This window comes from Trematosphaeria pertusa, assembly GCF_010094035.1.
Source record: "Trematosphaeria pertusa strain CBS 122368 unplaced genomic scaffold BU26scaffold_2, whole genome shotgun sequence".
In the NCBI taxonomy this organism is placed as follows: Eukaryota; Fungi; Ascomycota; class Dothideomycetes; order Pleosporales; family Trematosphaeriaceae; genus Trematosphaeria; species Trematosphaeria pertusa.
Window position 1 is genome coordinate 3,292,537 of NW_022987213.1, and position 14,640 is coordinate 3,307,176.

Below are 14,640 nucleotides of genomic sequence, written 5' to 3' on the forward strand. Positions count from 1 at the left end.
GATGCCGTCTCTCAATACGAGACAGGGAGTTCTTTGGTGGGGCTTTTTTTCTGTCATTTCATCACTCCCCCATGGCTGGTGGGTAGATAGCCCTCGACCCATAGCCCGTCAGCACAAAAGCCGCCCAATATCTCTCCTCCGCCAGCTCCCTCACATCCAGCTTCCGCAGCTGCTCAATCCAGTAACTAGGATTAATCACAAAACTCCCCACGCCAACATCATCCGCAACGTCCTCCAGCTCATCAATAAGCTCCAGCAAGTCCGCCTCCGTCAAGCTCCTCATTCTCCGCTGCGCCTCGAACAGCGCCTCCGCAGCCGGCAGCGGCTTCCGCATCGCCTCGTAGAACATGACCATCAGCAGCAGCGTCGCCGCATCGTCCACGGGCCACAGACTGCCCATGAACGCCCTGGTCCCCGTGCCGAGCAGCGTGTGCGCAAAGCCGATCGTGCTGCCGGAGTCGTACGCCTTGGAGATGCCGGACAGGCACGAGCTGAAGACGACGAGGTCGGCTTTGATGGACAGCGCGCGCCAGTCGGCCATGGTGAGCGGCTTGCGGAAGAGCTGGATCGACGAGCTCATCGGCGAGTCCGGGTCGAAGGTGCTGTGCGCGCACAGGTGCAGGATCTGGGTGCCGTTCGCCGCGGCTTCGAAGGCTTCGCGGTCGTTGTCGTCCGCGATGAAGGGCCATTGCGCGTGCAGTCTCGCGATGTAGAGGGCTTCGATGCGCGAGTAGGGGATGTCGCGCAGGGCGGGGAGGTTCTTCTTCACGCGCTCTTTGTCTTGCGGCGCGTTGCTAACGACGGAGACGCGCGGGTCTTGGTATGTGGTGGCGTTTGCTTGATTCTGTAGACGACTCCATATGTTCAGGCTCGGGACGACGGTAATGGGCCGGTCGAAAAAGATGTTCCATGGGACGTGGGCTAGGTCGCCGGAAGGAATGATGATTAGCTTCTTCTTTCCTCGCAGATGAGGTTCCACGGGGCTGACGACGGCATCGCGCAGAAGTTTGTTCAAGTGCTCCTGAAAGACGGCGGAGCGCTTCCGTTCAGGGCCGGCTGGTCTCGGGGCTGGTCTAGGTGGACTGGGACTGGGTAGGGCAATCGCTCTGGTGGACTCCCGCATTCTGGTTGGCGACGACTGCATTGATGCGCGCAGATCGGCAATGCACTGCTGTATCTCGACGGCGTTTATTTTTTTCCACTCGGCTGCTCTTACGCCGTCTGATGCAACGACTATGGTCATTACGCCGCAAGGTGCCGCTGAGGCCAGTGCGTACTCCACAACGATGGTATCCGAAGGTATACTTGGTAATAGCTCCTCAATCTCACTGGGTAAGACGGCACCGATGGTGGGATTCTTCGTGAGTGCGTAGAGGAGAGCTTTCCGCCACCTTATCTGAATTTTCATGTTGGCGAGAAGCTCCGCTTCAGTGGCATGAGGGGCCAGCCCGGAGGCTGGGGAGGCTGTGAAGGAGCTAGTGGAGGTTCCCACTATGTTTGACGTCTCTACGGATAGCAATGGGGTGCCATCCTTTGCAAAAGGCGGTTTTTGGGGTCTTCGGGAGCACCCGGACATGGTCCCTTCCTGCTCAGCTACACAAGGTAGGCGTTGATGCTTGGCGGCTGGATCGGAATCATCTCTTGGTGGCGTTGGCGCTGGCGTGGGAACCGATGATTCCCTCTTCTTTATCGATCTGACGGCAGCATCGGCAATGGAGGCCATGTCGTTCCTGGCCAGGTCTTTTCTGACCATTCTCTGAAGGAGTCTCCGCTGCCTATCCGTGACGGCCGTTCCGCGACTGATAGAATCCAGTAAGGCTCGCGATCGGCCTTGTTCAAGGAAGTACAGCGCTTGGCGTCTCCAGTCACGTCCAGTGAGCGTGGGTCGGAACTGCGGTGGCATTACGGGTTTGCCTTTTTCGTCAAGTAAGCCTTCTTTGTCGAAATAGGTGCAGATTCTAGCAGCAGAGAAGAATATGTTCGCACCCTCTGAACGATCGAAAAGCCAGAGATTAGCTCCATGGGGATCCAAGAACTCATCGTAAAGTTCAGGAGCACGGCAACCGTGGTTATAGATCTCCAGGGCGCCGGAGAGGAGTCTGCCTCTCCAGTTCGGCTTCTTGGTTTGCTCCGCATCAATTTCATGAAGTAAGCCCAAATGGAGAACTCGTCGTATTTTATCGAAGCCGGCAACGGGATGATTCAGGTCGAAGTAGGTTGGATCAATTTCGTATAGGGTTCCAGCACTTGCGAGTGCCTTGTCCCAAGCTTCCGCGCGTCGAAATAGATCCAAATCGTCAATATTCTGCGCGATATTCCGCAGCTCTTGGTAGTGGTCATCCGGTCCGATGCGTTGGTGTTCAAGGCTTGCTTCTGGCCGTGCGGTCTGCGTACCTCGAACCTGGGCCGGGCATTTCGATAGTAGGTCTCGGGCTTCCTCCTTGCGGCCTTGATCAATCAGCAGCTCTGCTATGGATTTCTTCCAAGGAGTCGTATCCACGTGGTCATCGTCTTTGTACTCTTCCAACTTCCTCAAGCCTTCATCGAGGGCTTGACGAGCCTCTTCATCTTTCCCTAGTCGAACGCAGTTTTGATATCGGTCGCGGGCATCCTCAACGATTTTACGAGGAACGCAATTGTCCAAAGCTTCAATATCCGAACGAGTCGTCTGCGGATTGCTTTTAACATGTTGGTAGAGGTCTCTCAGCGAAGTGGAAGAGAACTCGGGGTCCTGGTCGCGGGATCCAACTTTCTCTAGTTGCGTTTGTGTAAAGCCTTCGTTGGGCCTTGTGTCCAATTTGGGCTGTTCGGTTGTGTCGTGTCGGCGATCCGAGTCTTGTCGTACGACCTCCCATAACTCGTCGAACTGCTTCGCATCAAGCGAGGGGCTGGTGGGACCTTCTTTCTCGGGGTATCGATCCCCAACTCTCACAGTCGGGGTCAGTTTCATAGGCGGCATATCCACCGCGGAAGGCCATTGGCTGTGACGTTTCGTCATTCTTTCGACTTGGGTTTTAGTTTGGGAAGGCTGCGGGAAGCTAGTCCTAGAGTCCTTCAACCCATTTAGTTTACGCGGCGGAGGGTCGTGAGAGGGCTCTTCTATCGATGTGAGCACTGCGCAAGCGACACGACCAGGACTGCTTACCTGGAATGAAGGCTAGGTTCCATGGAAGGTCCGACCAAAGGCCCAACTCCACGAGATAGTTTCCTGATTGGGATCAGGTTGTCAGAAGTCAAGCGTGTGTACACTGGCAACCCCCGAAAAATCTCAATTGGGGGAGCGAAGCCTGAAATTGAAGGTATCGAGGCGCAAAGCTGAAATACAAGGCTCGATGGGAATCCCGAACAGAAAGGCCCACGAGGAAAGGCTCGAGGCAGCCGCAACATGTGGTATATAGTGCGAGGCGGCTTAGACTGGCATGTAACGAGTATGAGGCTCTTGTGGAGGTTTCAGGCGCCCAGGCTTGCCGTCGGGGGTGGCTGTGGACGGCGCACCTGACAAGGATGCCTGAGGATGCATTTCAGCTTCAAGCCACCAATGCACATGACATTGGCTAGCCTTCTCGCTAAGGGGGCTGTCCACCATGGGGGCTTGCACAATAATATATTCGTGCAGATGAGTTGTCGAGAGTCGGGATGAATGGAGGAGTGATCGCTTGCGGGCGGGTGGGCTTAGGCGAATATATTACGTCATTGGGGCCAGAACACCAGTCAGTTCGACAAGGCATTTGCAGCGAACTTGAGAGCTGAAGACAGCCCCTGTAAAAGGCTGCACAAGGGGCGCTTTGCGGGTGCCTAGTTTCCGTGGCGAAGCTTTTCGCTTGACTCGTCACCAGACTGTACCTAGGTATGCACAGCCTTGGTTGGCGCCCCTTGTGAGCAGCGATGATGAATCCCATTAAAAGCCCACGCGTCTCGAGTCCTCGCTTCCGGGTCATCATTAAAGCACAGTCCTGATATTTCGCTCTTTCAGCGTTGCCTTTTGCGCATTTTCGTGCTCTTCATCGCCTCGCAACTATGCAGCTACGCGGGCAGCAGAAGAGAACATTTCTACCATACGAGAGAGGAATTCCTCCGGAGGCTTTGAGGCTGGGAAACCTCTATATAAACCCATTGGAACCAACGGATGGACTGGCGTCGCATCGCTTCGAGTATCGCAGAGAGTGAGTCCGCAGCAGTTCCTACTACACATAAATCAGCGAATGCTAACACTATGCAGTATCATCGACCAGAAGGGGTATGAAGCGCACATCACGCAATGGACATGGAGAGAAGAGAAAGATCAACCCTTCGCGATCCAATTTGAAAGATCCCAGGGTGGGTCTATAGGTGTGGGCTTCACAGACTGGATCGGCATCAGAGGAGAACGCGACAAGGGAACGCTAGTGACTTTGCAGGGCGCTTCTGGACGCCGCATGAAGATCCGAGACCCTGAAGAATTCCTCGAAGAAGTCATGCACCAGCAAGGCCTGGAAAAGCGCATCCGAAAACACGCCTCCATAACCCACAAATCCAAAAACGGACGGCATCGCTGGAAAGCCCCAGAACTCTGGATGGTGACAGGCGTGCAGTACGTAACAGGCGGTGATCTCCACTTCGAAAACCATACGTCGAGCAAGATATCTGGAGAAGCTGGCGGCGACCTGGGCCTAGCGGTCGGTGCGCCTCCAGGCGTCCTTAAAGCCAAAGCGGAAGCCAGCCGGGAGAAGTCGAACGGCGCGCAGAATGACTTCTCCCACGAAGACGAGCGGGTTTGGGCTGCGCAATTCATGCCTGTGAAGATCGAGTTTGGGCCTCAGGAAGACCCGGAGCTCAGCAATAACGGGAAGGAGATGCATCCAAAAACGATACTGCAGTTCCAGTTGGAGGATGTCCCGGACTTGACGCCCCAGGGGTTCCGAGTGAGCCAGGAGGAGCAGGCCGAGGAACCAGTCAGCGATCCACCGGAACTAGTTGGCCGTATCACAATCCGACAGCCACCTGCGAAACCCGATGGTTTGAATGATGCCAATGCCAAAGATCCGGAAGGTTTGATAATCGATGACATGCCATACGTGGCGGCGATACAGACCGCAAATTGGGAAATGTATGACGAATGCTCGAAGTATCTTACGAGCGCGGAAAGAAGCCGCAATCTGCTCGAGCGGGAGCAGAATGGCGGACTGACGAGCGAGCCCGTGAGATAATGGTCAAGAAGGTGGGGTTAGATACGTATTTCAATTCTTTTGCTTGGATGATCTACATATTTCCTGACTTGTCTATGCTTCATCTTTTTCGTTCAATAATGTGCTGCCGTCATCGTTTCTTCGTGTGCAGAGGTAGAATTACGTCAAGGAGCATTGCCCGCCTCGGTAGTCTTCTTCTCCTTCTTTAGTCCAGTGACAGTTTCCGTGTGCTCGGTCCCAAGATGCGCCTTCTCGATAAAGATACTCGCCACTACCCCCAGAAATGCTACCACCGTATACGTAATCCACATATTCCGCATTGCGTAAGAAAAGGCCTTCTTTGCCGCTAATTTCCAGACCGGATTGTCCAGTCTACTCGGTAGCATGACGTTCGCCATCGCACTCTCGCCGGAGAGCTCGTCCAGGAGGTGTTGCGGCAAGCCGGCTGCGCGTAGGAAAGAAGCACGGCCATTCATCGAGTTCTGGAAGATCGAGCCTCCGATAACGACGGATATGGTGAGAGCCATGTTTCGGACGAATGATAGTGTCGAGGTGGCGGTCGCTACGTCCTCTTGCTTCACCTGACTCTGGACGGCGATGAGTGGAGGCTCGAACAAGATGCCACTTCCTAAGCCTGCGACCATTTGAAAGCCGACGGCTTGCGCGACAGTCGTATGCGCATTGAACGCGATAAAGAGGCCGAAGCCAGTACAGAGGAGGAATGTGCCAATCCACATGAGTGGTCGGAAATGCCCGGTGCGGTGGATTATTATGCCGCCGAATACCCCTGCTATCGCGCCCGTGACGATGAAGGGAAGGAGAAATAGGCCGGATTTTAGAGGCGTAGCGGAGAGGACGGATTGCAAGAAAAGAGGCATGTAGTACTCCGCCGAGATGAAAACGAATCCATGGAAGAACGCGACACACAGCGCGGCGACATTCGTCCTCTTTCTGAACAGATTCAGCGGTATGAGCGGGTATTTCGCGACCCGTGCCTCGCTGTACACGAACACGAAGATCATCACGCCGCCTACAACGAGGAGCGCGATAACTTTGGCAGAGTCCCAGGGGAAGATGGCGCCACCGAAATCGAGCCCAAGCAGTACCATGAGGGTGAAGCCCAGGAAGCTGAAGATCCCGGTCCAGTCGATGGCACGGACGCCAGACAGGAAAGAAGTGTGCTCATGCTGGATGTCGAGGAAGAAGAGGATGAGGATGGCGGCGATACCGCTGATGGGAAGATTGATGTAGAAGCACCAGCGCCAGGAAACGAGAGATGCGAATACGCCACCTAGGATGGGACCGATGCCGCCGGCGATAGCCCAGATGCCTTCTGTGAGACCCATGAGAAGACTGCGCTGCCTACGATCACATTTTAGCCCAGGTTCATCAACTTGTGAACTAGCTCACCTCAAGCTGAACAGATCACTAATACACACATGCACCAGCAGAATCAGCCCTCCACCCGCGGTGCCCTGAAAACTCCTCCCGATAATTAGCACCTCCATTGTCTTCGCCGTAGCACAAACAGCGCTGCTCGCAAAGAAGCATGCTAGGGCTAGGAGGATGATCAATTTCCTCCCCCAGATGTCGGAGAGTTTGGCCCAAATAGGACCCGCCGCCGCATTGGCAAGGAGATAAGCGGCGCCGATCCAAGTGTAGCCGGCTGCCGAAGCCAGATCGGCCGAGATAGTGGGGGCAGCGGTTGCTACAATGGTGGCGTCGAGAGCGGCGACGAAGAGAGAAAGCTGTTGAAGGGGGAAGTCAGTGATGATGCAGGAGAGGGACGGAGCACGTGACTTTTCAGCTCTCGGATCTCTGGATGAATGGGAACGTACAAAAAGCGCAAGCACGATAGCAGAAAGGCGCCATCTACTTCTCCGTTTTCCGTCGCTCGCACCTGTTATCTGCCGTTCCAGTTGCTCTTCGATTTGCTCGGTCTCGACAGCTTCATTAGACTTTTCCGGCGTTAGCGCGGTTTGGCTGGTAGGGCTAGTAGGATCAAAGTCCGCCAATTCGATTTCTCGCTCCATGCTGTCCAAAAAAAACAAAAGCACACAAAGCAGCGTCAAGGATTCTGTACAGGGTAATGAGATGTAAGTGAGATTTAACAATCTTGTGGGGAAATCCGAGTCTTTATGATCTTGGGTTCAGCTCCTCTTGACTCATACACGCTAACGCAGACCAATCGCATCTAGAGCACTGTGGAGCTCGCCGCCTGGTGAGTAATAGAATTTACTTAACCGGGCAGGTGCTCCGCCCTTTTGCAAGGGCGCAGCGGCATAGCAATTGGCTATTTTCGAGGTTTTCTTGTTCAGCAATCAAGAGCAGGCACAATAGTTGGACGATACTATGTACTCTTGCTCATGGCTGCCCTAATTCACTTGTAAACGTTCATTGAATGATTCTGGTTTCGACCGGTGTTTATCCTCCGAAGCGGAGCTAGGAACGGTATTTGATCCGCATGGTAGCTGTGGTGAATGTTCCGTCACGTGACGCGATTGAAGATACAACTAGGCCCCGCTCTCTCTGCAAAACAATCCCTCGCTACTAACCCGACTGAAACGTCTTTCAAAGTGAGACTTCAAAGTATGCCACCACGTGGTCGACGCGTGGCCCGGGGGAGATCCCAGTTCCTTCCTTCCTCGGTTCGAACTACCCCGCGATTGTTATTGCTTTTTCTCAATATCGCGCCATCTCCTCCGACCCACTTCCGCATCTTTGAACTCTCTACTTAATCACCCCTTCATTCTCCCTCCATCTACCTGTTCACGTCGTATATCATTTGTCGAACCTTCGATGCCTGCTGTTTAAGCTATCGGCGATCTCTGATTAGCCCGAGATGGCCACGGAAACCATCACACAACTTGTGCAGCCAGCTACAATTCCTCTTCAGACTAGTCGGGCCTCAAAAGGTCGCGATGTAGCGACAACGCTCAATTACTATAGAAACCCTGGTGATGGTTCACCTCCAACGCCCGTTTACGTAGGAGGGTAGGCCCTCACTATCCCCTGGCTTGCGAAGAAACCTACCAAGTTAACAGTCGCGTAGAAACACTGTGACAAATGAACGTCCGACGGCTCCAACGAAGGTGATCATTCATGATATGACCGGAGAAGAGAAGAAGTATAGCTTGGATTCGTACGGCTTCGAAATTGTGAAGCACGAGAGCAAAGAGAAGGACTTTGATGATGAAGAGCGGCTAAAGAGAGACTACTACCCAGATTGCGAGAACCTGTACAAGGCAGTGTAAGCGAATCTATTCCCTGGTGTCAATATCTTCTAAAATGTTTTCCTGGCCACCGTAGCACTGGCGCTTCTGAAGCTCACTTGTTCGGGCACCTAGTCCGCCGCGGCCCAACTCACTGGCACTCCCTCGGCGCCGGAAATGCCGCAAAGAAAGGTCCACTCCACCGCGTGCACATAGACCAATCCTATTCGGGCGCTGAGCTCATCCTACGCAAAAACCTCCCATCTCAAGCTGACGCTATCCTCGGAAGCGGCCGCCGCTGGCAGATCATCAACCTCTGGCGCCCCATTCGCACCATCTATAAGGACCCACTCGCCGTCGCAGCCGCACACTCCATCCCTGAAGGAGATCTAATCGAGGCAAAAGTTATCTATACGAAGCAGCCACCGCCGCTGAATGAGAATCGGACGTGGACAATCCTGCCGAATGAGAAGCATGAGTGGTACTATAAGAATGAGCAGAAGAGTGATGAGGTACTGTTGATCAAGTGCTTTGATAGTAAGGTGGAGGAGGGATTGGCAAGACGGGCGCCGCATTGTGCGTTCAAGGATCCGGAAAGAGAGGGAAACGAGTTTGCGGATCGGGAGAGTGTGGAGATTAGGGCTGTGTTGGTGTATGACAAGTGATGGAAAGTACGCAAAAGCCTACGTTGAGAAATTCCCGCCCCGGTTAACCTTCGAACAGAAATACAAATACCGGTCATACCTCATAAGATCCGCAATTCCTCTATCAACCATTATCCGCTTCCGTTTCCGTCCCTCGCCTCAGCAGGCGGCGTGGTCAAAGTCTTAGCCCTCAACTCGTACTCATCCTTTCCTTTCAATCCCGTTGCTTTACCTCTTCGCCACATGAAGAACGCAATCATCCCAATGAGCGCTAGCCCACCGATTATAGAGCCGACCGCTATCCCGGCTTTCGCTCCAGAGGATAGTCCACCAGAGCTACCTGAAGCACTTGAAGTAGACGGAGTTGCTGCCAGTCCAGTAGCAGAAGCAGCTGGAAGGCCAGTAGACGACGCGGTTGAACTTGGCGCGTTGAAGTCGTCGCTAGTGACGTTGAAGCAAGGGACTTGGGCGGTGAAGTCTTCTGTCCTGATGAAGGTCTAGGAGTAGTGGGACCGGTCAGTCATCAAGATCTTCAGGGTGTATGGGAGTGCTACTGACCACGTCGGCACAAGCGAAAAACGACTGGTTGTTCCCATTGTTTTCGCCTTCGTATTCCGCCCAATACTCTAGCTGGATCGTGGCATTTGTTCCAGCTTCGATGCTTTCGAGTTGATTAAGCTTGTAGCACTGGTGTCCGGGATCAATATCTGATATGTTGTTTACGACTTGGTCATCAAACTCGGCTTGCGTTGTCGGATCTAGATGGTCAGTTCAGTCAGCTTGACCCGGATAAGATGGGATGGAAGCTTACCGTTCGACACTGCAAGTCGAAAAGCAACCTTCCAGGCATCATCCGCAATGCTTAAAGCTACGGATCCTTGGGAGAGTGGGAATAGGGTTCGATTTGACGGTCCTTCGGAGCTTCCACAAGGAGGAGTGTTGTCACTTGTCGCACTCCAAGCTCGGTCCGGCGGCCAGAGGAAGGCTACCGGGCCCATGCTGCTTCCCTCCTCACCTTCGCCATGTGTGGGCGTCTCATCCTGGGCCACCACAAAAGAGAAGAGCAGAGCAAAAATCGAGGTTACGAAAAGCCGCATTGTACAAAGATCGTAGAACAGAGTACAAGCCGGTCGGTGTTTGCTCGAAGTGGGGTTCTTCAGGAGCACAGCTCTTCGCACCAGACTAATATGTGCTCGCAGAATCGATCAGCTACTTCCATGCACCCATTGCCTGACAAACAAGATAAGTGGCACGGATAAGGTCCTCCCTGCCACGAATCGCACGTTGCATTGCCAAGGTGGAGAAGTATTGAGTACCCAGCCCACTTCCACCACGACAAGACCTAAAATACCGAGAGCGAGGACTCTGGAACAGGCCATGCAACGCCAAAGAGACCATCCACAACACCCTATTGGAAGGTGCTACCGTTAACGCTCTGCAGAGTCTGCGTTCGCCAATACGAGCTCGGTCTTCGGCCATGGATTTAAGTTATCTGATGGCGCTAGTTCTGCACCCAAGTCTTCGCCCAGCCGTTAGCCGGCTTACGCACCAATCGCTTGCCTCGGGCTAAGTCTGCTGACCCACCACATTCACCCAAACTGGTATCAATCGATCAGATAACAGGCTTCCATCTCCGATTCTCGGCCGGCAGGTCTGGTTCCGCTGTCAGACCACACTTCCAACGCGCCTGCGCGCTAGTAACATATGAAAGTGGTACGAGAGACAGGCCAATATGTTTGCGGTTCGTGGACGCGAGATGGCTCCCTAGCAGGCTAGGCCCGAGCGCGAGGAGTTCCTCGCATTTAACGCTGCGCGTCTCCGCCGTTGGGGTACGTTCCTGCGTTCCCAACGGCATTTGTGATTTCTGCTATACACTCCGAAAACGTCGCTCGCTTTTCCAGCATCTTACCTATCGTACATTCGTTTTCAAGCGCTCTGGTCATAATGGTTGCTTCTCGCTTCATCGCCATTGCGTTCATCACTGCTGCCAGTGCCTCTTTGGTCGCCGAAAGCGATGTCTTTACAGCTTTGTTAAAGCGACAGGAGCCTGGCACGCCTGCGTATAACTGCCACGACAACTGCGGTTCGTTCTCCCCTCCTGTCCGCCTTCCGCTTTGTCACTGACTGCTCTCGCAGGCACTGCAATCACCGTCTCCAGAGAAGGCGGCGACGTCTGCACCAACGAGATCTTCCTCTACGACTACCAGAACTGCCTTCAATGCGCTGGCCCAGATAACTACAATATCTGGCGTTACTACGGCGCTACTTTGAGCACTGTTGCTGAGGGATGCGGTCTCGATACTGAGCCGCTTTCTGGAGAGCAGGCTGATGTCCCCGAGGCAATGCATCCTGGGGATAGCGCGAGCTCTTCGACTCCTGCTCCTTCGTCCAGCACGCCGACGCCGACTGGGGAAAGTTCGGCTCCTGTCTCTGAGACTCCTGCTCCCACTTCGGAGGTTCCTGAATCTACGGCTGAGGTTACGCCGAGCGTCACTGTCTCTGGTGAGTTCTGCATATTGGTTGATCGCATTTATGATGAAGCTGATCTTTCTGCCTTCAGGTTCGCCAACCCCCAGCGGGAACGGAACGGCCACTTTCACTTCGGTAAGAGAGCTCGAGAAAATGCAAAGGAAACTTCCTGACTTCGCTTTCCTAGTCCGCTCCACCTCAGCAGTCTGTAAATGCTGCCGCCAATTTCGGCGCCGTCGACAATGCGCTCGTCATGCTTGGAGCCGCAGTTGCGGGAGCAATGTATGGTTTTGGAAACTGATCTGTGGAATTTTTTCCCCTAAACATAGCCGAAGGATCTCAGTATGTAGAGAGGTAATGGAGCTCTGTATATAAGCTTTTAGTTGAGGAAAAAGTGCGTAATGGAATCGAGAAAGAATCGTCGTTTACACCCCTTCACGTGAGCAACTATTTTCACGCATCCACGGACTAAATCCTTCTCAAGGCCCCAGCATCGTATTTGAGCCACATATGCCTTCAGGATGCATACGCGTTGCGAACTCGGAGCGCGTCCGCGGAATGTCCGACCCTGGGGCCGAATAAGCCGGACGAAGGCCGTGCATAAGACACGACGCGACTGCAAGCTAGGCAACCCCGTCCATAAATCTTCTTGCTTTCCCAAGCCACAAAGCCAAGTACACCATCCAATACATTTCTCAATATGGCTCCAGATATGATCCGACTGCTCGTAAACATCGTCTCCTTCCTCCCTTCGTACACCCTCACGCTCCTCCGCCAACGCGTTTCAGCCTTCTTCCACAAGCGCTCATACAAGCCACTGCCGGACGCGCAGCTCAAAAATGTCGTTGTCGTTGGTGGTTCGTTCGCTGGGTTTTTGACGGCGAAACGACTCACCGAGACGCTGCCGACTGGATACCGCGTCGTCCTGGTCGAGAGGAGCTCGCACCTGAACTACCTCTTCGCGTTTCCAAGATTCAGCGTAGCGAAAGGGTATGAGAAATATGGGTTTATTCCGTACTCTGGGATCGCGAAGAATGCACCGCAGGGTATCTTCGAGCACGTTCAAGATACAGCCGTTGATGTGACAGAGAAAGCTGTCGTGCTGAAGAGCGGGGCGGAGCTAGAGTATGAGTGCTTGCTCCTAGCGACGGGGACGTCTTCCACGCTTCCGAGTAAAGTCGCATCGACAGAGCGGGGAGGCGCGCTGCAAGAGTTGCGAGGCATGCAGGAGCGCATTGGGCAGGCGAAGCGTATCGCAGTGGTGGGTGGCGGCGCCGTGGGCGTCGAGCTTGCGAGCGACATCAAGGATTTCTTTCCGGAGAAGGAGGTTGCGCTTATTCATTCGCGAGCGCAGCTGTTGCCGACATTTGGGAAGAGACTGCATGAGTATGTGATGGGGAGGATGAAAGAGCTGGGTGTCGCGGTGCGGCTGAATGAGAGGCCTGAGATCCCGAGCGAAGGAAACACGTTGAAATTTCGTAACGGCGAGGAGGAAACGTTCGGTCTCATCGTGAGTATTGTTGGGCCGGTTCACTTGTCTGAGTGCTCGCTCATATCGTGTGCAGATCCCTTGCACTGGCCAACGCCCCAATTCCTCCATTCTAACCACCCTCTCGCCATCCTCCATCTCTAATGAAACATCACACATCCTCGTCAAACCAACGCTCCAGCTGCAGGACGACCGCTTGTCTCACGTCTTCGCAATCGGCGACGTCGCAGCCACCGGGGGACCGAAAATGGCTAGGGCAGCGCAATTCCAAGGAGACGTTGTGGTTCACAACATTCTGTCCCTCATGCATGACAAGAAATCGCTCCAGAGTTACAAGCCGAAAATAGTGGTGGAGGGGGCGATTAAGTTGACGTTAGGCAAGGTAAGCTGCGGATCCGAAAGAATAAGCACTGAAATGTAGGGAAATAAGCTAACGATGATCAGGCAAGAGTGGTGATATACGCGATGGAAGAAAGCGGAAAAGACATGCTGATAGCTTCGAATTCTGGGAAGGTGGATATGGACGTCAAGAGGCAATGGAGGTTCTTTGGAGCTGATACCAAGGCAATGGAAGTGGAGAGTGGGAAGGTGTAAGGTTGATATAGGGGGATAGTGGAGGACTTAATAGCTTTTCCTCTTTCTCGAGTTGTAGCACCGGAACGACATCCGAATCCGCACAACGCGGAGCTTTTGTACCGTAGTTAATAGCATACCACCTCCACCCTTACTGGTCCATCCTGGATCTCCTAATATCCTCCATCCATATCCGGCAACTAGAGCAATTATACTTGCGTACACTGCCTTTCCGGAGTACTGTTTCTAAGCACAGAGTTCGAAACTGATGCCCACACGGATCGATTCGGTGCATGATCGACATGTCATGTTCTTCAAGGCAGACATTGCAATGTACGTACATGGCGGCGATGTGCTGACGAGGATGCTCCATGGTATCTGCATCATCGCTACCTATTCTGGGCTGCTGCTTCTTTAAGACTGTCGGAGCTCGGGTTGACGCGTCATTGGTGGCGGGCGGAGCGTGCTCGTGATCTGTGGGCTGCAGGTTGTCTTTATCCATTTGGACTTGCTCTTGCGCAGCGTTTCGGAAGTCTTCGGGTGCATGCATGCATTCCGTAAATGGGTCGGATTCGAAATCCTTCTGCGGTGATGCAGTGTGGTCCGACTCCACCGACTCCTCCGCCATCTCCTCGACACCCATCTCTCCCTCTTCCACCCCTTCTTCTACCCCAAAGCCAATCACACAACTAGGGTCATGAATCTCACAATACCTGCGCCCCGTCTCTTCATCCACAACAGTCCCCAACTCAGGACACTGCATACCGGATCCCTGGAACTCAAAGAAAGCTTGACATCGTTGCTTCGCATACCGATCATGAAAACTACAGTACCAGGCGCCGAAAAGGGGCTGGCACATCTTTCCTGCTCTGACGCATTCGTACTTCGGATTCCGTGGCATCTTGAAGGCGCAGCGGGGAGTGGCAGAGCGTGGCATATTGTTTAGGAGACGATGCGCAGAAGGGCGTGGGTTGAGAAGGGGCGATTCTTGGATGAGATAGGGAGGAATAGATCGAGAACAAATGCGACGAGGCAAATAATGTGAAATGGTCATCCAACAGCCTGCGAAGTCTTTGTGCGTTAACAAA

At 53.7% G+C, this 14,640-nt stretch overlaps 8 protein-coding genes across 8 annotated transcripts; 4 read left to right on the forward strand and 4 right to left on the reverse strand.

Moving 5' to 3' along the window:
• Window positions 1-23: 23 nt before the first annotated feature.
• BU26DRAFT_153352 (uncharacterized protein) lies at window positions 24-3,278 on the reverse strand. The gene is made up of 2 exons (XM_033820019.1): window positions 3,146-3,278; window positions 24-3,096 (listed from the first exon to the last, which is right to left on the reverse strand). Exon 2 carries the CDS (start codon window positions 2,996-2,998, stop codon window positions 62-64), a length of 2,937 nt encoding a protein of 978 aa, XP_033690281.1. The 5' UTR covers window positions 2,999-3,096; window positions 3,146-3,278; the 3' UTR covers window positions 24-61.
• Window positions 3,279-4,017: 739 nt separating this feature from the next.
• Window positions 4,018-5,186, forward strand: BU26DRAFT_500871 (uncharacterized protein; the record flags this gene model as incomplete). Its single annotated transcript, XM_033826530.1, has 2 exons — window positions 4,018-4,163; window positions 4,220-5,186. 2 exons carry the CDS (start codon window positions 4,018-4,020, stop codon window positions 5,184-5,186), a joined length of 1,113 nt encoding a protein of 370 aa, XP_033690282.1.
• Window positions 5,187-5,205: 19 nt separating this feature from the next.
• Window positions 5,206-7,263, reverse strand: BU26DRAFT_515016 (MFS transporter-like protein). The gene is made up of 3 exons (XM_033827963.1): window positions 7,004-7,263; window positions 6,576-6,913; window positions 5,206-6,527 (listed from the first exon to the last, which is right to left on the reverse strand). Exons 1-3 carry the CDS (start codon window positions 7,196-7,198, stop codon window positions 5,330-5,332), a joined length of 1,731 nt encoding a protein of 576 aa, XP_033690283.1. The 5' UTR covers window positions 7,199-7,263; the 3' UTR covers window positions 5,206-5,329.
• Window positions 7,264-7,886: 623 nt separating this feature from the next.
• Window positions 7,887-9,042, forward strand: BU26DRAFT_476055 (uncharacterized protein; the record flags this gene model as incomplete). The annotated part of the gene is made up of 3 exons (XM_033825561.1): window positions 7,887-8,159; window positions 8,218-8,415; window positions 8,475-9,042. The coding sequence occupies exons 1-3, from the start codon at window positions 8,008-8,010 to the stop codon at window positions 9,040-9,042; spliced, it is 918 nt and encodes a 305-aa protein (XP_033690284.1). The 5' UTR covers window positions 7,887-8,007.
• Window positions 8,778-10,151, reverse strand: BU26DRAFT_448617 (uncharacterized protein). Its single transcript, XM_033824684.1, has 3 exons — window positions 9,833-10,151; window positions 9,580-9,779; window positions 8,778-9,518 (listed from the first exon to the last, which is right to left on the reverse strand). The coding sequence occupies exons 1-3, from the start codon at window positions 10,116-10,118 to the stop codon at window positions 9,153-9,155; spliced, it is 852 nt and encodes a 283-aa protein (XP_033690285.1). The 5' UTR covers window positions 10,119-10,151; the 3' UTR covers window positions 8,778-9,152.
• A 744-nt stretch (window positions 10,152-10,895) lies between these two features.
• BU26DRAFT_600816 (uncharacterized protein) lies at window positions 10,896-11,791 on the forward strand (the record flags this gene model as incomplete). The annotated part of the gene is made up of 4 exons (XM_033835200.1): window positions 10,896-11,104; window positions 11,158-11,523; window positions 11,582-11,625; window positions 11,678-11,791. The coding sequence occupies exons 1-4, from the start codon at window positions 10,966-10,968 to the stop codon at window positions 11,789-11,791; spliced, it is 663 nt and encodes a 220-aa protein (XP_033690286.1). The 5' UTR covers window positions 10,896-10,965.
• Window positions 11,792-12,050: 259 nt separating this feature from the next.
• Window positions 12,051-13,721, forward strand: BU26DRAFT_515018 (FAD/NAD(P)-binding domain-containing protein). The gene is made up of 3 exons (XM_033827964.1): window positions 12,051-13,000; window positions 13,056-13,361; window positions 13,424-13,721. The coding sequence occupies exons 1-3, from the start codon at window positions 12,191-12,193 to the stop codon at window positions 13,571-13,573; spliced, it is 1,266 nt and encodes a 421-aa protein (XP_033690287.1). The 5' UTR covers window positions 12,051-12,190; the 3' UTR covers window positions 13,574-13,721.
• On the reverse strand, window positions 13,704-14,584 carry BU26DRAFT_600818 (uncharacterized protein; the record flags this gene model as incomplete). Its single annotated transcript, XM_033835201.1, has 1 exon — window positions 13,704-14,584. Exon 1 carries the CDS (start codon window positions 14,487-14,489, stop codon window positions 13,704-13,706), a length of 786 nt encoding a protein of 261 aa, XP_033690288.1. The 5' UTR covers window positions 14,490-14,584.
• Between the last annotated feature and the right edge of the window lie 56 nt (window positions 14,585-14,640).

Excerpts from the sequence above, each read along its gene's own strand:
- BU26DRAFT_515018 (XM_033827964.1), top strand. The coding sequence starts at position 12,191 with ATGGCTCCAGATATGATCCGACTGCTCGTAAACATCGTCTCCTTCCTC. Across the intron at positions 13,001-13,055 it reads AGGAAACGTTCGGTCTCATC|ATCCCTTGCACTGGCCAACG; the intron begins GTGAGTATTGTT and ends TATCGTGTGCAG. Across the intron at positions 13,362-13,423 it reads TTAAGTTGACGTTAGGCAAG|GCAAGAGTGGTGATATACGC; the intron begins GTAAGCTGCGGA and ends AACGATGATCAG.
- BU26DRAFT_515016 (XM_033827963.1), bottom strand. The coding sequence starts at position 7,198 with ATGGAGCGAGAAATCGAATTGGCGGACTTTGATCCTACTAGCCCTACC. Across the intron at positions 6,914-7,003 it reads CTATCGTGCTTGCGCTTTTT|CTTTCTCTCTTCGTCGCCGC; the intron begins GTACGTTCCCAT and ends CCCCTTCAACAG. Across the intron at positions 6,528-6,575 it reads AGTGATCTGTTCAGCTTGAG|GCAGCGCAGTCTTCTCATGG; the intron begins GTGAGCTAGTTC and ends ATGTGATCGTAG.
- BU26DRAFT_153352 (XM_033820019.1), bottom strand. The coding sequence starts at position 2,998 with ATGACGAAACGTCACAGCCAATGGCCTTCCGCGGTGGATATGCCGCCT.
- BU26DRAFT_448617 (XM_033824684.1), bottom strand. The coding sequence starts at position 10,118 with ATGCGGCTTTTCGTAACCTCGATTTTTGCTCTGCTCTTCTCTTTTGTG. Across the intron at positions 9,780-9,832 it reads TCGACTTGCAGTGTCGAACG|ATCCGACAACGCAAGCCGAG; the intron begins GTAAGCTTCCAT and ends CTGACCATCTAG. Across the intron at positions 9,519-9,579 it reads TTTTCGCTTGTGCCGACGTG|ACCTTCATCAGGACAGAAGA; the intron begins GTCAGTAGCACT and ends CACTACTCCTAG.